Source organism: Trichomonas vaginalis, chromosome II, assembly GCF_026262505.1.
Source record: "Trichomonas vaginalis G3 chromosome II, whole genome shotgun sequence".
Classification (NCBI taxonomy): Eukaryota; Parabasalia; order Trichomonadida; family Trichomonadidae; genus Trichomonas; species Trichomonas vaginalis.
The window spans coordinates 15,324,814-15,347,848 of record NC_067204.1 but is presented as its reverse complement, the minus strand read 5'-3'; the positions used below and the strand labels follow the sequence as shown (position 1 = coordinate 15,347,848).

The following is a 23,035-nucleotide window of genomic DNA, read 5'->3' as shown; positions in this document are numbered from 1 at the left end:
CTTGAGAGCTCCATTGTAAATGATTGTACGGGATGGAAGATCTCTCAGTACTGCTTGAAGTGGTGTTCTTCACGTCTAACGAACCGAATCTGTGGTATCGCTAAGTGCGAAATCCGGAATTCGATTCGGGAGGACAGAGGACTGGAAAGGCCTGTTCGTTCTTCCATGTATGGGTGGCCTTGGCATATATCTTTGGCGTAAGCGGTTGAACAGACCGTGGTCTATCGAAGGACTCTTGGTCCTGCTTCTTGACTGAGATTTGGAATTGCTGGGGTGGATAGCGCTTGGCTGGAACATCCAAAGGGTGGGGAGTAAGGAGCATAGGCTGAGGAGGGTAGTTTCGGGAAGCCTTTGTATGGGAAATTGGGACTAGGGTTACAACCTTGAGGTGGAAGAATGTGGGTAGTAATTGTGGAGGGATTGCCGGAATACTGACGGGTGGCAGCGATCGGGGCTGGTGCTTTATGGTTTCTCTGTTTTGGTGAATGGATATGCTCGGTTGTGTGGGGTACGTTGTCGGACATTCTGTCTGAAACAGTACAAGATAACCTTTTTGGTTCATGAAGACAATACATATATAAGATCTTGTTCTGAAGCAAAGTGAAGGTATGTTCTGAAAAAGTACAAGTATTGTTTCTGAACAGCAGTACAAGTATTTGTTTCTGAAAAAGTACAAGTTATGTCTGCTGAAAGAGTACCTAGTTTTTCCACTGAAATGCTCAAGCTTGTTTCTGAAACAGAAAAATTTTTTGCTCGATGCGAAATTTGAGATGGCTGTTTACGGGCATTCTGTTCTGAAAAAGGCAACAAGTATTTGTTAACTGTAAAAAAAGTACAAGTCTTGTTCTGAAAAAGACGAAGTATTGTTCTGAAGTCAGTGCAAGTAATTGTTTCATGAAAAAGTACAAAGTATTTGTTCTGAAACAGTACATAGTATTGTCTGAAAGAAGTAAGCGGGAAGTTTATCTGTTGCTGAAAGCAAGTGGTCAAGAGTGGACAACATCGAGCCATTAGATGCAGGCAATATTTACCTTATAGAGATAAATGAAGTCTGTATAAGTCAGTAGCTTGCTGCATAAGGGAAAAGCCAACAAGTTCAGCTTCTGGTTTCTGAATGAGGGTGCGCTGTAAAATCGAAAAGATGTTGAAATCCGGAATTCCAATTCAAATACCGCCTGTGACGCATAAAAGAAGATGAAGATAAGACAGCTCTTCTCAAAAGTTCTTGTGTTCAAAGGCGCCCATGGATACAACTTCCAAACAGAGAGAGTCCAATTTCCACCGAATTTATCAAATTCTCAAGCAGCACTGTGGTTCCGACTTCTCAGGACGGCCGTTCTTTCATAACCCAGAAGGCGACATCCAAACCAATTCAGTAAAACATCCTCATTTTAAACTTCAACTTTTTTTATGATTTTTACAACACTCGTACTCAACAGTTTGTGGTACCAACTATTTCAACTGTGAACCTTGTATTGACCGGTCTTCTGCAAATGCAAGTTCGGTCAATACCAGTTTATGGTGGCAAAGAAGACAGTGGGGAATGTTATTCTGACATTGTTGTGCGCTCGAGAACGAGGATTTGAAATTTTCAGAGCCACCTCCCCCAGTACTCCAAACACCAACACTCAAGTTGCCAAAGACTCATGTGAAGAAAAGCCTTCTGGTAAGTTTCTTATAGCCATATACATGGCATCGCTTTGAGTAAGAAAACATTTTTCATTTTTTGAATGAACAAGTTAAAATTCGTCCCACACCAAACTCAAATGGACGGATGAAGAAGTTTTCAAAGCCATTGGTGAAGGTCGTTGAGAACGACAGTAGACGGCGAACTTGAAGGAGCTCAAACACAAATTGCAACCAAATTGCAGGAAGTCAAGGAACAAATAGCTCCACTTAAAGCTACCAAAGCTACTCTACCTCAATGGATAGTTAACGTTTAGATGTCAAGAGTGGAATAAGGACAATTAAAATTAAAACTTCTAATAACTAACGAAGCTATACTCCAAAAGTTTAGCAGAAATGACGAGAAGACTTTACCAGAGCATACTTACATGTAAGGGACTACCGTCATGCAGTCCGACCAAAGATGAATTTTCTGACATTGGTCCCATTTGTCCGAAGTCAGCTCAGATGTTTGCGAGACTGCTGCCCAACATTATGCCAGAATATGAGACCTTGCCTGAAACTAATTCCGCAATCTCAAAAAACGCTTTTTTGGTTCTCATGTTCGAACTTCTATTCGGAAGAGACAACAAACGTTTCAGTAAGAAGAACAGAGATATTATGTTTAAACTTGTTGTATGACATCCACTGTCATCATAACAGGCTTTTTGAAGTAAAACCGCCATTTAAACCAAACTTCATTTTTTTTCGATGTCCCGAACAATGCACCGGAAGCCGAACACAATGGCAGATGTCCTTTCAATGTTGCAGACAAGCGCCCAGTTCAAATTCAAATTTTGAAATTTGAAAGCTCATCTGACAAACACCGTAAGACTCTCCACAGTAGTCCTTTATGGAAGAGATGACCAAGCCTCAAAGCGATGTCCTCATGAACCAAGACTTCCAATAAGAAAGTCCTGAACGATTTTTCGCGGGAACCTGCGCCAATAAACCATCAGAGAACCAAAACCTTGCCCGACTCAGTCTATCCGTTTCTTCGAAGAGATAGACGCCATCTGGAAGTACTGGAAACGGACAGAACCTCCAACACCGTAATTCGTGAGTACCAAATTTGAAGAAGGAATTTCGAAGGAAAGAAGAGAAACACGAAGAAAGAAGAGAAACACGAAGAAGTTCCCTGAAGCCGCAACATGGGCAACCCTTGTTGCCCTCGATCGCACTCTACGAATTCCCCACCGCTACCATACCAATCCGCAACAAGGAAGACAGCGCACAGGTACTCTTACGCCAGTCCTCAACAACTTGGGACAAATTGAACCTTCACCTTCGAATCGCGTTCAATTCTGCCAGTGGGGCAAGCTTGTCGCAATTCCAATTGGGTTTCCAATCCCAGGCAAGAAGACGAAGGTCAGACACATTGACGGTGAAACAAGCTCAACAACAAACCGTAATGGGAGAACCTCGAGTGGTTCTAAGAGTAAAAAAATTTTTATTTTAGGGGGAAACCCACGTAAATTTAGGTGTTTAGTAGCGTAAGCGGCCTTAAAATTAATGAGAATGTTGGACAAAGTAGTTCCTGAACCTCCTGAATTGGACTCTTCGTTCATCCCAGTTGCCGTAGGAGGTCGTCCCAGAGGAGTTGGTAGAATTGCCAAATCCAAGGACGATTTGTCCTCCCATGGCATTGAGGCATGTACTGCTACGTAGGTTTCATGACCTCTGCCTTGCACCAAAGAACACCCTCCCTTGAACGTAAGGCTTCTTCGAAGTGCTCGAATGCGATTGGCTGCTGACGCAATCCGGAAATGAACACTTTTTTGTCCGTTTGGTCAACATTTTGGTGTCTCGTGCCTGATATCCGACGAAAAATACAAACAAACGGTTAGTATATGAGTTTGAGACCGAAGAATGGTGTAACTCGACCTGTCCGATTCAAATTCGGAATAAAATTTTTTTTATTTTCCATCAATGTTTTAACTATTTTCACACCATCTTTCTTTAACAACCGCCAAAGTACTTTCCTTTCGATATTACATGAACTTCGTGAAAAATTTGTTCCAATTTGAATTGACCCCATCTTTAACCGACCATGCCCTATTTCAATGAGTTTGTTAATAGCCTTTCGATTCGTCATGAGTGGCATGATGTTCTCATAGTAAACCTTCACTTTGGATTTGACTTCGAGACGAATTGTTGTAGTTGTCAAAGGACTGCCTTTGCGAACTGAGGGTACAACCAATGTTCGACCAATAGGTTTTTAAGATGTGGTTACTCATAGCCAGCTTGACCTTAGAGTGATATTCGGTACTTACAAAACAAAAGTTGAGAAGAACCTTTTCCCAAACAGAAGTTGGTCGACCTTCTCATAATGTTTACTCTTCATCTCTTGAGTTTCTAACTGGATATAATCCCCCCATGTCGAAATTCATAAGCAATTTGAAGTGTCTTGCAAGTTTGGGGTTGAAGCTTTCCCAAATATCAATACAGTTGCTTTGCTATGAACTGTTTTCCACTGTATAGTTCTTTCCTGGGAACTCACCGGTCTTCGTTTAGTGGAATTCCAGTCGGGAATATATTGGACAAACCCTCATGATGCAGCGTTAAGGGTCAACATAAGTAACTTTCTTTTCATCTGGAGTCGAACTGTCGCAACCTAATCGGTCAGTTTGTGGAAATTCAGCGAGTCTCTTATTCTGAGAAACTTCTCCTGTTATCTCATAAACATCGGTCGAAGCAAACCTGTTTTCATATAAAACCTTCTGACCTAACTCAGTGCTCTCCAATACAATTTGACGTCATTGGAGTCTCAATGGAAGTCTTGTTTATAGCATCTGAAGTTCTTGCAACCTCATTGGTGGGAAAGTTCTTCGGTTCAGGTTGTATCCGAACAATCCAACTCCTTTTGAACAGTGTACTTCTTTTGTGCTATAAACCTTGTCTGGAAACATACTTTGGTCTTACCGAACAATGAAAAAGTTTGGTTTTCGTCTTTTGTACAAAAGTTTTCTGTCAGCTGTCATGCCTGAAATTGGTTCCAACACAACCTTTCTGGAAAAATGAATGTTTACAGCTCTGACAAATGTTGCACTTGCCTTTTTCCGAACAAATGGGTTTGTAAGACTTTCGTTCAACATGAATGGTTGTGGCAATTGCAATCTTTCAACCACATGGTAACTAGTCTTTGTCAACAAACATTAGTCGTCATGTGAAGTAACTTTAGCTGTAAGTATGTGACTCGGATATTGACATTTCGCAACGGTGCAATTTTCCAATTCCTCTGAGGCATGTACCGTTGTCTTACACAATGAATCGCGAAGATCTTCATCTTCTCATCTGTAAACAAGACCGAGAGTTCCTGAGACATGTAGAATACAAGGTTCATTGAATTGTTTCAATTGAATTGTAAATTCATACCTTGTCAAGTCAATGTCAGACTTATTTATGAACGGGAAGTATCCAGCATGTTTTGTCTGACTGCTTGAGGGTTAGGTTGGTACCATTCGAATTGACACTTGCAATTCCTTAAATTGCATTCAAAATGTCTGAGTCGGAGTCAACCATTTGTTCTTCTTTTGTAGTCTTGGAAAGCGTCAAGAAGTTTGCAGCTGTTGTTCATTGCCATTTGCATAGTAATATGTCTCCAAATCTGTTATGGTCAATCTGAGATTGTATCCTTTCTTATTTCCGTCTTGTATGGCAGCAAGTACACCCATGAAGCCTTCTTTTGTTCTTTCCTTCGTCAAGTTTTACTGTAAGGTTCGACAATGTTAATTTGACTTCTAACTTCACGATACTTTTCATAATGCTATATCTTGTTCTTTCCATGGGAGCATGTTGCGTCTCACCTTTTCCTTTTTTCCTTCCTCAAAGGATGCAATTGTCGTCATGTTTCCAGTAGAATCTGGCAAGCGTCGTGTCCTCAACATTGAGGTTCACTAACATCGAAAGGCATGTCCATAAGACTTCTTCTTCTAACTTCTCTAGTCTGTTTGGATAATTTGCGCGGCGCTGTTTCTAAAGTCCATTTCGTAGCGAAAGACAGATCATTGTCATAGACTTTTTATGGTCCTTCCCTTCTATATTTAAAATCTTTGAAGCTCTCCAGCCATATCTTTCTAACTCTGCTTTTATTCTAGCAGACCTTCTATCACCATTCTATACGGGGGCATTTTTAATAAAAATAAAAAAATGTTTTTATTCTTTTACTTTACGCGTAACCACCCCACTGCCAAAAGTCTTTGACGCCACCCATACCAGCTAATGAAGGTTGACTTGGTTTAGTTTCCAAACTAAACTTTGGTTTTGTTTATCTTCAGTTTTTGGTTTCTTCTTCTATCGGTTTTCGTCACTTTTCGGTTCCTCGGGCTGTACCCCACCTGCAGGAACAGTTGTGTCGTCAACATCTTCAATAAATATCATATGCCATTTGTTTTTTGTTTTCCTTTCAACTTTTTGTGTTTGTTGTAAAGTTTAGAATATTTCGACTCTAAGTCAATGAGATGTTCTATAATGAACTGTTGGTCAGTGAAGTAAACTTTTCCATCTGTGTCTCGAAAGCTCCTTCAGACTTCAATATTTTATTTGTGAGAGTCTGTTTCTTTTTGAGATACTAGCCGTTCCATTTCTATGAAAAAGTGACTTTATAGTTAGGGTTTGTATTTCCAGACCTGGCACTTTCTATTATTGAATTTTTCTCTTCATCTGTAAGTTCTTTGACAGGTTTTGACAATGGTTCTGAACTTTTTGTTTGTGGTGTCAAATCTACCGTTTCAACTTCTTCGGTCATTTCATCTCAGTAAAAAATTTTAGTTTGGTTTGTTTTCAACTGGTTGTTTAGGTTTTTTAAGTCGGTCTAAAACTTCCTGAGGTATAGGAAGAACTTGACAAACACGTGGTTGTGTAACTGCTGGAAGCCGACAAATCCATCTTTGAACCCATTTGTCTCAATGCTGTATTGTTCATTTCATCTCAGTAAAAAACTTACATTCCCCACGTTTGAGGCGGTTGAGGTTGGTTATTGTTTACCCCATTGTTGTGCATGGTTATATCCTCTGTTAAAGAATCTTTCACCTTGGTCATATAGTGCCCTGCTTGGTTATAGTAGTCATTTGCTTTGTTATAAAGTTTCCTGCTTGTCTTCCTACATTGTCCATCCTCTTGAACTTTTCCTCTTGTTTCAGGATTTGGAATAAGATTTGCTGCATCTCGTGCTACATCCCAACCTTTCTGTACAGTTTGTATAATAGGTTGTGCTTTCTCTTTAAGTATACCTAATGTACTCAAAATCTTCCTTCCACACTCCAATACACCTCTAGCTATTGTTCCAACTGCGGGCAAAAATCTAAATCTGGATGCAACTCCTGCTAATGCGCCAAATAAACCCATTTCTTATGGGTTAAAAAATGACGAATCCAAACAAGGACCCCTATGTTTCTAAAGCACAAAGAAAGCACTCATGGTAAAAATCTTTAGTTCAACACCAAATGCTTGGTTTATGGATATCTTGGAAAACATTCCGAGGTATAGAGAAGATGGACCACCATACTGGCTAATATTTGTCGGTCAAAACACAAGATACTGTGAAGCCATACCATTATGGTCCAAAAATATTTTAGATGTGAAAACTGCTTTGACAATATTCGTTGACAAATACCATCCAACAAAACTGACATCTGACTGTGAAAGTTCTTTCAAATCAGATGATTAAAAAACTATCTGCGTTCAAAAAATGTAAACCAATATTTCATTGTCGACCAAAACCATTCTGCTCTTGGTGTCATTGACAGTTGTATAAAAATCTTAAGAGACTTAAATCAACCACAAGGTGGTGAAGCAAATGAAATGTCATATGACGACAAATATAGACACTTCTCCATGGCAAAGATGAGACAAGTTTTAAATATTTACAATAGCCGTAAACAAAAAGGTTTGGGAAACCATTCCCCCGAAGAAATGAAAAACAACCCCGACTTAGAGAAAGACTATATATTTAATAGTTTAGTCAAAAGAGACAAACAAGAAAGAATGCCAGGCTTCAAACTTAAGAAAGGTGACAAAGTAAAAATAGAAATACCTAAACGCGACCCATATGAAAATACTATTGACTATGACAACAATGGGAACTCGACAGGTACTCACATTCGTGTTCGTAAAAATAGAAGAAAGTATACAAGAGAATATTATGAAGTTTTAGGCAAACATGGCAAAATGTACAGACTGCAAGCAGAAGATAAAACGACTATTGTCAGACCTCGTTTCAAACTTGTTAAGGTTCAAGGTGGTATACTTTCAAAGACAGTTCCTAACAAATATAAGACAACTCCTGACGAATATGCTAAAGAAGTTGAAAATGACGACTAAGCAATTCTATACCATGCGTAAACTGTCATGTAAGGTGGCATGTAGTCTTTACTTTGTCCCGTTGTTTGCGTATATCCTGAAACGATGTGTATGGTTTCCTCTCCCTGAGTGTCATCCAGTAACAATTTATAGCAAACTTAACGTCGTCTTTAACATCATATCCTTTACCTTTTGTCATTCCTGACCAATCCCAATATCTATGCTTATGCCAACCTGCTTGAGATGTACTTAAATCTATGTAGTGACTGTGTGCAGGTAAATTTTCACCTGAAATCGTTTTACTTCCACCTGTTTCCTTTGAAGAGTTTGCACAATACAAAAACCTGTCGACTATTTGAGTCCAAGTTCCGAGACCAAGTACTACTTCTGGTCTGGTAGAGTTCATTGACGTATAAATAGAACCTATAGGATATACTGTTTGAAGTATTTCTGTCTTTAATGTTTGAAGCTCTGTTTTGTCTGCTTTTTTATATAACTTTTCTTCAAGTTCATTTACGTCAGAGATGCTATGTCTATGATATTTTTGTGGGTATGTTCCTTCTGTCCATGCTAAAATACGTTCTTTTGTTGCATCTACATATCCAGCTATCCATGTCGAGTCTGCTTTTGTATTCCTTAACTCTGTAACACCTTTCTCAAGCTCTTTCAACTGTTGTCCATCTTCCATTAAACCTCTGGTATGACTTGAAACCGTTTGTGTCAACATATCTACAGTTTCTTTGTCGGCTTTAAGGTCTAAACATCCTGAAACCCACCCTGTATTGGCTTTACCTTCTAAAATCTTCGATGTCCGTTCATGGTACCATTCACCCTTTTTATAATTTCATTGTCTTTTTCATCCACATATTCCTTATCTGCCTTCTTCACTAACCCACTAGCCAGATATGCTAACTCATCGTCAACATACTCTTTGTCAGCTTTCTTTTCAACATCCTCTTTTGTTGCATATGTTGCATCTGCTCTGTCATGTTCTTCTTGAACTTTTTCAATGACATACTCTTTGTCAGCTTTGTTGTCATATCTGCTTTCAAAAGAAGTTCATCTATAGGTTTCTCGTTTAAAGTTCTTTTTGTTGGATTTATACAACAGTATGGTTCTTGTTGTCTTGAAACAGAAACTCGTCTGTCATTGGGTTTATCGTCAGTTTTAAGTTTCCTTCTTTCAATGACTCAGATATCTTAGAATAGTTTGAAAAGTTTGTTGTGTTCTTATTTAGAGCTTGCAAAATGAGTTGTCGGTTGTGTTGTATTTCTCTCATAGACGCTGTTTCTTTCGACATTTTTATTCTAGATAAAATATGCTTTCAATAGAAAAAGAAAATTCAAGAGTTGCTACAACTAAACCATTAGATGAACTTTTTACGAATGTCGGTCAAAAGTTTGAGACAGAGACCGTAAAGCATGAAGGCTATCGTTTTGACTACCCATTAAGATGGCTAAGAGACCCATCTGTCACAAAAGCTATTGGCTTTCGTAGAATGAAGTTTGTGTCTGTAGAAGATAAAAGTTTCATTTATTGTAAGGTTTCATATAGATTATATATCTGAAGGGAAACGAAAAATGTGGAAGAAATTGAGCTAATACAAGTTGACCTTTCATCTTCTCTACAGACTGCGTTAAAAAATATAGAAGATAAAATAAATTCATGTTATGCAAAATATGCTGATGAATATGCAAATACCGAGAGCACACTTTATGTGAGAATTGTATATGACAAACAAAATTCACAAGTGTCATTTCAAATCTACGAAGACAATCCAAAGAAAGACGAACAAATATATACAGAATTCACTGCAATGTCATGGTATTATTTGCAAAGAATGTTAAATCAGAAAGTCGAACTTCCTTTAGCAAATATTTACAGTCGATATGCAAGAGATGAACCATATTTATTTAAAGATGTTTTCGACCCAGCTGCTATTATTGTTCATGCTTCATTTTCTGGCGCTCAAAACTCTTTCTTATGCTTGGCAAATGACTTTTACGAAAAACCTACAAAGTTATATGAACCACCAAGTGGAAGTATTTCAGACTTTCAAGTATGGTTTACTACAGATGGAAGAAAAAGAATAATTCCATTATACCATGCGTTTTACTTAGAACTTAGTTTCATATACAACTACTATCGAACGGTAAAAAATATAATTTTTTAATACGGTTGAGGTGTTGGATTTGGTTGCCAACTTGACTGTGGTGCAGGTTCAGGCTGTTGTATAACAGGAGCTTGTTCTTCTGGTTCAGGGTCTTTAGGTATAATACCAACAAACTGACCTACTCTTTTACCAATATTTTTGACTCCGTTCCAAATTCCTCTTCCTACGGTTTTTATTCCATTCCATATACCTCTTCCAACATTTCGAAAGAAGTTTCCTATCTTACTGAAGAAACCCATTTTACTATATGTAAAAATCTAATGTCCACCTAGTCTCTTACGTTTCCTGTTGAGTTCCATAGCGTTCTTTAACTGGAGCTCATACATTCTGTTTCTCCTCTGGTAGAAAACATATTCTGGGTCAACTCCTGTGTTCGCGTCATCTGCATAAAGTTGTTTATATCCCACTTCAGGGTTTGTATAAAACTCTTTCCATCTCATATTTGCATACCATGGTGGCAAACCTAACGCAGCGTCATTTGACATGGCAGTTTGCATTTGTACATCTGTTGGCACTTGACCATAGTTTGCCATTGCAGTTTGTATTCTAACTTCATTTGGAATATTCTCTGGGTTTGGTTGTCCAGGTTGCTGTGCATTCGCTAAGTTCTGTGCGTCCATTTAATATTAGATAAAAATATCTCTTACGAGTACATATGCTGAACATTTGCTGGTATTGGTTCATCTTCATATTCTCTATATCTTTCTGCCACGTCAAATAAGTAAATGACACAATGGAAAAAACCTAAAACAAGTAGTCCTATTTCAAACCACATTTACTTACCAATAAAATTTCTTTGTTGTGACACTTTCTCCAGTTTATAGGACCTCTCTCATATTCTATCTTATCGTATCTAAACTCATAGTCATGTATGTCCTCTAACCATCTCATAACGGTTTCCAAACCACTTTTATCGGATGTAAAGTAAAAGCATGGATGGTTATGTAAAACGTCTAAAGTTTCTAAAGAGTCTCTCAAAGTCCAGTCTACTTGGTATTGAAAATCCCATGTGTTATAGAACGGCGGGTCCACTATAAAGAAAACATTTTCCTTGTCTTTATATTTTTCATACAACTCTGTCCAATGACATCTCACAAACTCTATACCCTCAATATATTTTTCTATGTCCTCTTTGAAAACATTTGTATAGTTAAGATATAAAACTTTTGACATAAGTGTTTCAATGTCATGAACTCTTATAGCACCACTATATAATAGTCTAGCAGATATACTATCCCAGTCTATATATTCTGCTTTTTTCAAAACCTCTCTCACAATATTTTTCTTATCTAATGGTATACGTTCCATCTTACCTATAGGTATCTTTTCTTTTAACTCTTTCAATATTTTGTTAGTGTCTGGAATATGTTTGAGACGGTTCATATAGTTGTCGAAGTCATTGCATATAATCTTTGAGTCTGGGAATACAGTATGGCACAAATGGGATATATAGAAACTTCCACCGAACAAATCTACAAATGTTAGACCATTCGGTAGTTTCTTAAGTTCTCTCAATATAATATCTTTACATCTACTCTTATTTCCAAAGAACGGTAACGGTGGTTTGGTAAAATTCATTTATATATAATAATAAAAATGTTTTTTCCTGAAAAGTGACAGAAAAGTGACAAAACATGAAAACATATATAATTTGTGAAAAGTGAAACATTATATAATGTTTTCGACCCAGAAGAAGGCTTCTTCCCAGAAGCAATAGAGGAAGAAGAAGAGTCCTCCGAATAAAAACTTCATTTATACTAAACATCAACATCAGGGCTAGAAGGCACGAAGTGCCTGGAAGCCCCACTCCCTTTTTTTTTTTTTTTTTTTTTTTTTTTTTCACATCAAAATCCATTGACCTAAGGATGTTAAGTTTCTGTTTTTAAAAGTTGATATTTTTTTTTAATTTTAAGAAAATTAATAGCATGTTATTAGACAATAGGAGTGTAATGATATTGACTAAACAGAAATGAGAGAATAGAGATATAATTTTGATAAGCAATATTGCGAACAAATTCTGAAGTAAAATCGCGATCAATAATTGAAAATTACGATCATGTACTGAAAAATGACGATCGAATTGAATGAATAGAATTATATCTAAGAAAAAATAAATTGTATTTAGAAGATGAACAAAGAAAGGTGTATGCTAAAAATCATTTAACAATAAATGGAAATAAAACGAAATTGTTAAAAGAAAAAAATGAAAATTGTTAAATAATATATTATTTTTTAGTCATAAGAATAAAAATATAGTAGTTATAAAAGGAATTAGACTTCATATATCAATTCTTTTTCTCTGTAGATGTGGAACGTTTGCTTTTCGATCTCTTTCGATGAACTTGAAAATATAAGTTATTATCGCTGAGAATCCTTTCCGAAATAGGAGCTTTACGTTTAGGAGGATTGTCGGATGAATTTTGTTTTTTATTGTTTGATTTTGTTGTTATGGAAGATTTTTTCTTATTTTTTTCAGAATTTTGCTTGCTATTAACTGAAACTTGTTTTGACGGCCCAACAATAGCATTTGTAGTAGGAAGAATTCCCAATAACGAGCGCATTTTCGATAATTGTTTTTCAATATGATCAAGAAGGTCCAGCTTATGTTCTAGATTACTAGACATTTGATTTGTAGAAGGATGGTTTTGATTTTCTGGTTCTAAATCTGTAGAGTCTGCAATATTTGAATTTTCGGAGCGAATTGGAGCATCTGAACCTTGATTTGTATCGGCTTGCTCAAAATTAGTTTGAATTGGAGTGGATGAATTAAAATCTGGATGATTTAATGTTTCATTAAATAATGCCATAATTTTTTCTCTTTTTTCATTAATAAACTTAGTGATCATTGTATCTTTATCTGTTAGATCGATCGATTTGAGTATATCTGCATCATGAACTGGAATATTTTCGAACAATGAACTCGATTCTATGGAACCATATGGAGAAATCTCGTTCTGAGCCAAAGAAAGATCACTTACGTTGTATTGTTTGATAGAAAAAATTGTTTTCTCAAGTTCTTTTTGAAAGCAGTCAAGAATATAATTTTTGTAGCTATCAGTGATAACGGTTTTTATATGGCGCTCGATCTTCTGGTTATTTTTGATGGCGTTATATTTATCTAATTGGATTTGAGATATCTTCTTAATAGCTTCATAAATGTTTGGATGTTTTAACGAAGAAAATTCTGAATGCATACTCTCGAGGCAATCATTAGTGAATATTGCAGTTGCATTATTATATTGAGATATTAAATTGTAGTGCGGCAACCAAACTTTGTTGAAATAATCAATATAATCTTTGATCGAATCAACTTTATTTTGATTAATTATATGCATTGTAAGTACAAATTCTTCATGAGACATGAATGGAGTAATAGAATATAGCTTAAATAAAGAATTTTGTAAAGTATTGAAATTTTTTGTATAAAGTGCTACAAGTTTCCTGTGTAAAGCTTGTTTGAAATGAAATAGGCATCCAATTATACGGACTTTAGGGAAAATTTGTTGAAGTGCCTCTATCATTCCCTTTTCAAAATCACAATGAATTTGAATTAGCTTTGAAAATTGAATACCCTTGACAGTAAAAATATATTCAAATGCCTTCTTATAAGATTCAAATGTGCGGTTTTTCATGAATATAAATAAAAGTGGTAGATATTGATTTGTTGAAGGTTCACAAATCATAATTGTTAGCATCTGTCCTTTTTGAAAATGTTTTGGTGTAATTTTAAAAGTTCCATCGCAAAATAAATCTGTGGCTTCTTTTGCAAATTGAATTGCCTTCTCAAAACCAAAAAACATCGTCTCACAATTTGCTTGAAAATCATGGCCAATGAAAAACTGCTCGCCATTTATTAAACAAAAATTAGCAATTTCATCGTCTGTAATTTTTTCTCCAACAGAAAATTTTCTGGACTTATTATAAACTTCCCTGACCAATGAATCTTTAATTAATGGGTTTTCATCAGTACCAACAGCAAGTTCTGTCATAAATTTTTTAATCTGCTGAAAAGTGCCGTTGTCTTCAGAAAATTTTGCCATTGCCTTATTGTATATTTCTGTCAGAGTCATTGATTTATGAAGATCATTTTTTTCATTTTGTAACTTTTTAAATTGTCTGCATTCGGGTATATGTTCCTTTTGTAAATCTTCGGAAACTGAACTGTTCTCAATTTTAACTAAATAACGTGCTTGACAAGAATGATCGATGCAACGGTAGTAACGTTCAATATTATTTGAATTAATAATATTTGTATGATCATGCGAATAAAGCATATCTTTGCGAACAATTGTATCAGGATATTTTCCAGTAACTGCGGGAATATTTTTAACTGCAATATAACTAAAATATCTTCTGACAGCTTTAGATTCATTTTCGGCGTATTTAATATTAAAATATTGAAGAACTTGTTTGATTATATTCGTTTTTTCATCTCTCGATGTTGATTTTTGGTATTTATCAGATTGTTCCCTGATAAATATTTTATTTTCGTCTGTAAAGTTTGCTCTTTTTTGATTAAATATATATGATTTTCCCATTAAAAAATGAAATGATGCAAAATTTACGAAAACCGTTCGAAAATTGAATCAAAAATGAAAAGTAATACTTAAATGAGGAATTCTTTGAGATATTGGTCTTAGATTGAATGTAGCGTCATTCTTATATAGAATATATATTCATATCATCGGAAATATGATAAAAAGCATATAATAAATGTCAAAAAAGTGAACAAATAAGCAAAGATATTTTTTAAAAAACAATGAAAAGTAATACTTAAATGAGGAATTCTTTGAGATATTGGTCTTAGATTGAATGTAGCGTCATTCTTATATAGAATATATATTCATATCATCGGAAATATGATAAAAAGCATATAATAAATGTCAAAAAGTGAACAAATAAGCAAAGATATTTTTTAAAAAACAATGAAAAGTAATACTTAAATGAGGAATTCTTTGAGATATTGGTCTTAGATTGAATGTAGCGTCATTCTTATATAGAATATATATTCATATCATCGGAAATATGATAAAAAGCATATAATAAATGTCAAAAATGTGAACAAATAAGCAAAGATATTTTTTAAAAAACAATGAAAAGTAATACTTAAATGAGGAATTCTTTGAGATATTGGTCTTAGATTGAATGTAGCGTCATTCTTATATAGAATATATATTCATATCATCGGAAATATGATAAAAAGCATATAATAAATGTCAAAAATGTGAACAAATAAGCAAAGATATTTTTTAAAAAACAATGAAAAGTAATACTTAAATGAGGAATTCTTTGAGATATTGGTCTTAGATTGAATGTAGCGTCATTCTTATATAGAATATATATTCATATCATCGGAAATATGATAAAAAGCATATAATAAATGTCAAAAATGTGAACAAATAAGCAAAGATATTTTTTAAAAAACAATGAAAAGTAATACTTAAATGAGGAATTCTTTGAGATATTGGTCTTAGATTGAATGTAGCGTCATTCTTATATAGAATATATATTCATATCATCGGAAATATGATAAAAAGCATATAATAAATGTCAAAAATGTGAACAAATAAGCAAAGATATTTTTTAAAAAACAATGAAAAGTAATACTTAAATGAGGAATTCTTTGAGATATTGGTCTTAGATTGAATGTAGCGTCATTCTTATATAGAATATATATTCATATCATCGGAAATATGATAAAAAGCATATAATAAATGTCAAAAATGTGAACAAATAAGCAAAGATATTTTTTAAAAAACAATGAAAAGTAATACTTAAATGAGGAATTCTTTGAGATATTGGTCTTAGATTGAATGTAGCGTCATTCTTATATAGAATATATATTCATATCATCGGAAATATGATAAAAAGCATATAATAAATGTCAAAAATGTGAACAAATAAGCAAAGATATTTTTTAAAAAACAATGAAAAGTAATACTTAAATGAGGAATTCTTTGAGATATTGGTCTTAGATTGAATGTAGCGTCATTCTTATATAGAATATATATTCATATCATCGGAAATATGATAAAAAGCATATAATAAATGTCAAAAATGTGAACAAATAAGCAAAGATATTTTTTAAAAAACAATGAAAAGTAATACTTAAATGAGGAATTCTTTGAGATATTGGTCTTAGATTGAATGTAGCGTCATTCTTATATAGAATATATATTCATATCATCGGAAATATGATAAAAAGCATATAATAAATGTCAAAAATGAACAAATAAGCAAAGATATTTTTTAAAAAACAATGAAAAGTAATACTTAAATGAGGAATTCTTTGAGATATTGGTCTTAGATTGAATGTAGCGTCATTCTTATATAGAATATATATTCATATCATCGGAAATATGATAAAAAGCATATAATAAATGTCAAAAATGTGAACAAATAAGCAAAGATATTTTTTAAAAAACAATGAAAAGTAATACTTAAATGAGGAATTCTTTGAGATATTGGTCTTAGATTGAATGTAGCGTCATTCTTATATAGAATATATATTCATATCATCGGAAATATGATAAAAAGCATATAATAAATGTCAAAAATGTGAACAAATAAGCAAAGATATTTTTTAAAAAACAATGAAAAGTAATACTTAAATGAGGAATTCTTTGAGATATTGGTCTTAGATTGAATGTAGCGTCATTCTTATATAGAATATATATTCATATCATCGGAAATATGATAAAAAGCATATAATAAATGTCAAAAATGTGAACAAATAAGCAAAGATATTTTTTAAAAAACAATGAAAAGTAATACTTAAATGAGGAATTCTTTGAGATATTGGTCTTAGATTGAATGTAGCGTCATTCTTATATAGAATATATATTCATATCATCGGAAATATGATAAAAAGCATATAATAAATGTCAAAAATGTGAACAAATAAGCAAAGATATTTTTTAAAAAACAATGAAAAGTAATACTTAAATGAGGAATTCTTTGAGATATTGGTCTTAGATTGAATGTAGCGTCATTCTTATATAGAATATATATTCATATCATCGGAAATATGATAAAAAGCATATAATAAATGTCAAAAATGTGAACAAATAAGCAAAGATATAGATCCGTATTTTTCCCAAGTGAGCGGGGTATCTCCAATCCCAGCCCTATCGTCCTCCCAGTGTCAGTTTTCAATATAAAATCCAAATTTTTTTTTGAAAATAAAAATTTCGAGAATTTTTTTTTGATTTTTTTCTTTGATTTCAATAATTCAAAATAAATTTGGGAGTAAAAAGACACTATTTAATGAATTCATATGAGTGAATCTGGATAAATACTCTCAAAACATACAATTTATCTATTTTTTCTTTATATTATCAACTAATTAGTGATAATTTTTTTTGAATCAGATTTTTTTCTTTAAAAACATAATATATAACACAACAATGATGCACACATACGTATCTACACATCAAAATATAAAGCTTGTTTTGGTCTGGGCATCCCAACCCAAAATTCTTAAAAAATTGAATAAAATTGAATACTTGGGGCTGGGATACCCATCCCAAAACCGAATTGAATTTTTTGAATTAAAGAATATATTTATGTATTTATAATATACATGTGATGTCTATAAAAAATACTAAATTCTAAAAAAAAATTCAATTTATTCAAAACGTATACTAAGTGATCACTTCATTAGTAGGATCAGCAATCCTACTAAATGGTGAGAACGCCACTAACTAAAAAGGGAGTCCTTGGAGCTCTTGATCTCTTGTCAGTAGAGTTCATAATGAGGCATGGCATCTACTGATTAGAGATCAGAGCAATCCTACCTTACCTTCAGGAGCTACAAAGCTCCTAATCGTTACGAGGGGGAGCCTTGGAGCTCCTGAAGCTCATCAGCAGAGGCTATTTACCATTTGGGCCTCTTCTGATGAAAGATGCGAAACACGTCTACGAACCAGGAGCTTCAAAGCTTCTAATCCTTACTAAAGGGAGCTTTGGAGCTCCTGAGTCTCCATCAACATAGTCCCAGATGGTAAATGTCCTTTGCTGATGAAAGATGCGAAACACATCTACGAACCAGGAGCTCCAAAGCTCCTAATCCTTACGAAAGGGAGCTTTGGAGCTCCTGAAACTCCTTTTACTATAAAATAGGACAGTTTTCTTCTGAGGTTCTCATCAAATCTAAGACTTCAGAAGAAAGCTGTCCTATCAATGTATACTTACACTCTCATGGACTACAAGTGTACAATTTTAAGGCAGAGATTATCCGAGGCCTCTCATCAAATGAGGGACCTCGGATAATCTCTACCTTAAGTAGTCAAATAACTTTTCCCACTATTTAGGAACAAAAGAACAAGAGTTGGAGTACTTTAAGGCAAGATTCTTCCGAAATCTCTCATCGAATGAGAGACTTCGGAAGGACCTTGCCAAATCCTTGAACGCCAATATCCTTGGAACTGAGCTAGAACCAGGGAGAAGTAGCATACTATAGAGCACGATGGTAATCTCGGAAATGCTTATATCGCCCCAAGCACAATATTTAAGAAGTCTAACTCATATATACAAGAAGTCAGGCTGAATAGATATTGTGCATATGGTTTGCAGAACTCTCATGATATTTAAAATTCATGTTATCCCAAAAAAGGTGACACTTTGGGTGTATCGTCCATCCCAGGGATGCAAAAATCACATCACCTTGGATCTATAAGCAAAGATATTTTTTAAAAAACAATGAAAAGTAATACTTAAATGAGGAATTCTTTGAGATATTGGTCTTAGATTGAATGTAGCGTCATTCTTATATAGAATATATATTCATATCATCGGAAATATGATAAAAAGCATATAATAAATGTCAAAAATGTGAACAAATAAGCAAAGATATTTTTTAAAAAACAATGAAAAGTAATACTTAAATGAGGAATTCTTTGAGATATTGGTCTTAGATTGAATGTAGCGTCATTCTTATATAGAATATATATTCATATCATCGGAAATATGATAAAAAGCATATAATAAATGTCAAAAATGTGAACAAATAAGCAAAGATATTTTTTAAAAAACAATGAAAAGTAATACTTAAATGAGGAATTCTTTGAGATATTGGTCTTAGATTGAATGTAGCGTCATTCTTATATAGAATATATATTCATATCATCGGAAATATGATAAAAAGCATATAATAAATGTCAAAAATGTGAACAAATAAGCAAAGATATTTTTTAAAAAACAATGAAAAGTAATACTTAAATGAGGAATTCTTTGAGATATTGGTCTTAGATTGAATGTAGCGTCATTCTTATATAGAATATATATTCATATCATCGGAAATATGATAAAAAGCATATAATAAATGTCAAAAATGTGAACAAATAAGCAAAGATATTTTTTAAAAAACAATGAAAAGTAATACTTAAATGAGGAATTCTTTGAGATATTGGTCTTAGATTGAATGTAGCGTCATTCTTATATAGAATATATATTCATATCATCGGAAATATGATAAAAAGCATATAATAAATGTCAAAAATGTGAACAAATAAGCAAAGATATTTTTTAAAAAACAATGAAAAGTAATACTTAAATGAGGAATTCTTTGAGATATTGGTCTTAGATTGAATGTAGCGTCATTCTTATATAGAATATATATTCATATCATCGGAAATATGATAAAAAGCATATAATAAATGTCAAAAATGTGAACAAATAAGCAAAGATATTTTTTTAAAAAACAATGAAAAGTAATACTTAAATGAGGAATTCTTTGAGATATTGGTCTTAGATTGAATGTAGCGTCATTCTTATATAGAATATATATTCATATCATCGGAAATATGATAAAAAGCATATAATAAATGTCAAAAATGTGAACAAATAAGCAAAGATATTTTTTAAAAAAACAATGAAAAGTAATACTTAAATGAGGAATTCTTTGAGATATTGGTCTTAGATTGAATGTAGCGTCATTCTTATATAGAATATATATTCATATCATCGGAAATATGATAAAAGCATATAATAAATGTCAAAAATGTGAACAAATAAGCAAAGATATTTTTTAAAAAACAATGAAAGTAATACTTAAATGAGGAATTCTTTGAGATATTGGTCTTAGATTGAATGTAGCGTCATTCTTATATAGAATATATATTCATATCATCGGAAATATGATAAAAAGCATATAATAAATGTCAAAAATGTGAACAAATAAGCAAAGATATTTTTTAAAAACAATGAAAAGTAATACTTAAATGAGGAATTCTTTGAGATATTGGTCTTAGATTGAATGTAGCGTCATTCTTATATAGAATATATATTCATATCATCGGAAATATGATAAAAAGCATATAATAAATGTCAAAAATGTGAACAAATAAGCAAAGATATTTTTTAAAAAACAATGAAAAGTAATACTTAAATGAGGAATTCTTTGAGATATTGGTCTTAGATTGAATGTAGCGTCATTCTTATATAGAATATATATTCATATCATCGGAAATATGATAAAAAGCATATAATAAATGTCAAAAAATGTGAACAAATAAGCAAAGATATTTTTTAAAAAACAATGAAAAGTAATACTTAAATGAGGAATTCTTTGAGATATTGGTCTTAGATTGAATGTAGCGTCATTCTTATATAGAATATATATTCATATCATCGGAAATATGATAAAAAGCATATAATAAATGTCAAAAATGTGAACAAATAAGCAAAGATATTTTTTAAAAAACAATGAAAAGTAATACTTAAATGAGGAATTCTTTGAGATATTGGTCTTAGATTGAATGTAGCGTCATTCTTATATAGAATATATATTCATATCATCGGAAATATGATAAAAAGCATATAATAAATGTCAAAAAATGTGAACAAATAAGCAAAGATATTTTTTAAAAAACAATGAAAAGTAATACTTAAATGAGGAATTCTTTGAGATATTGGTCTTAGATTGAATGTAGCGTCATTCTTATATAGAATATATATTCATATCATCGGAAATATGATAAAAAGCATATAATAAATGTCAAAAATGTGAACAAATAAGCAAAGATATTTTTTAAAAAACAATGAAAAGTAATACTTAAATGAGGAATTCTTTGAGATATTGGTCTTAGATTGAATGTAGCGTCATTCTTATATAGAATATATATTCATATCATCGGAAATATGATAAAAAGCATATAATAAATGTCAAAAATGTGAACAAATAAGCAAAGATATTTTTTAAAAAACAATGAAAAGTAATACTTAAATGAGGAATTCTTTGAGATATTGGTCTTAGATTGAATGTAGCGTCATTCTTATATAGAATATATATTCATATCATCGGAAATATGATAAAAAGCATATAATAAATGTCAAAAATGTGAACAAATAAGCAAAGATATTTTTTAAAAAACAATGAAAAGTAATACTTAAATGAGGAATTCTTTGAGATATTGGTCTTAGATTGAATGTAGCGTCATTCTTATATAGAATATATATTCATATCATCGGAAATATGATAAAAAGCATATAATAAATGTCAAAAATGTGAACAAATAAGCAAAGATATTTTTTAAAAAACAATGAAAAGTAATACTTAAATGAGGAATTCTTTGAGATATTGGTCTTAGATTGAATGTAGCGTCATTCTTATATAGAATATATATTCATATCATCGGAAATATGATAAAAAGCATATAATAAATGTCAAAAATGTGAACAAATAAGCAAAGATATTTTTTAAAAAACAATGAAAAGTAATACTTAAATGAGGAATTCTTTGAGATATTGGTCTTAGATTGAATGTAGCGTCATTCTTATATAGAATATATATTCATATCATCGGAAATATGATAAAAAGCATATAATAAATGTCAAAAATGTGAACAAATAAGCAAAGATATTTTTTAAAAAACAATGAAAAGTAATACTTAAATGAGGAATTCTTTGAGATATTGGTCTTAGATTGAATGTAGCGTCATTCTTATATAGAATATATATTCATATCATCGGAAATATGATAAAAAGCATATAATAAATGTCAAAAATGTGAACAAATAAGCAAAGATATTTTTTAAAAAACAATGAAAAGTAATACTTAAATGAGGAATTCTTTGAGATATTGGTCTTAGATTGAATGTAGCGTCATTCTTATATAGAATATATATTCATATCATCGGAAATATGATAAAAAGCATATAATAAATGTCAAAAATGTGAACAAATAAGCAAAGATATTTTTTAAAAAAACAATGAAAAGTAATACTTAAATGAGGAATTCTTTGAGATATTGGTCTTAGATTGAATGTAGCGTCATTCTTATATAGAATATATATTCATATCATCGGAAATATGATAAAAAGCATATAATAAATGTCAAAAATGTGAACAAATAAGCAAAGATATTTTTTAAAAAACAATGAAAAGTAATACTTAAATGAGGAATTCTTTGAGATATTGGTCTTAGATTGAATGTAGCGTCATTCTTATATAGAATATATATTCATATCATCGGAAATATGATAAAAAGCATATAATAAATGTCAAAAATGTGAACAAATAAGCAAAGATATTTTTAAAAAACAATGAAAAGTAATACTTAAATGAGGAATTCTTTGAGATATTGGTCTTAGATTGAATGTAGCGTCATTCTTATATAGAATATATATTCATATCATCGGAAATATGATAAAAAGCATATAATAAATGTCAAAAATGTGAACAAATAAGCAAAGATATTTTTTAAAAAACAATGAAAAGTAATACTTAAATGAGGAATTCTTTGAGATATTGGTCTTAGATTGAATGTAGCGTCATTCTTATATAGAATATATATTCATATCATCGGAAATATGATAAAAGCATATAATAAATGTCAAAAATGTGAACAAATAAGCAAAGATATTTTTTAAAAAACAATGAAAAGTAATACTTAAATGA

General features: G+C 32.3%; 3 protein-coding genes and 1 pseudogene across 4 annotated transcripts, besides 4 other annotated features; all 4 read right to left on the bottom strand.

The window, feature by feature from the left end:
- Nucleotides 1–7,329: 7,329 nt before the first annotated feature.
- Nucleotides 7,330–23,035: part of a mobile genetic element that runs on past the window's edge.
- TVAGG3_0549570 lies at nucleotides 8,265–9,265 on the bottom strand (annotated as a pseudogene). The gene has a single exon. A coding segment is annotated over exon 1 (1,001 nt).
- On the bottom strand, nucleotides 10,135–10,377 carry TVAGG3_0549560 (serine threonine-protein phosphatase family; the record flags this gene model as incomplete). Its single annotated transcript, XM_051238126.1, has 1 exon — nucleotides 10,135–10,377. One exon carries the CDS (start codon nucleotides 10,375–10,377, stop codon nucleotides 10,135–10,137), a length of 243 nt encoding a protein of 80 aa, XP_051095950.1.
- TVAGG3_0549550 (uncharacterized protein) lies at nucleotides 10,396–10,758 on the bottom strand (the record flags this gene model as incomplete). The annotated part of the gene is made up of 1 exon (XM_051238125.1): nucleotides 10,396–10,758. The coding sequence occupies one exon, from the start codon at nucleotides 10,756–10,758 to the stop codon at nucleotides 10,396–10,398; it is 363 nt and encodes a 120-aa protein (XP_051095949.1).
- Nucleotides 11,978–17,219: a mobile genetic element.
- On the bottom strand, nucleotides 12,536–14,676 carry TVAGG3_0549540 (MULE transposase domain-containing protein; the record flags this gene model as incomplete). Its single annotated transcript, XM_051238124.1, has 1 exon — nucleotides 12,536–14,676. A coding segment is annotated over one exon (2,141 nt), but the record flags the coding sequence as incomplete, so codon positions are not given.
- Nucleotides 17,217–18,814: a mobile genetic element.
- Nucleotides 18,812–23,035: part of a mobile genetic element that runs on past the window's edge.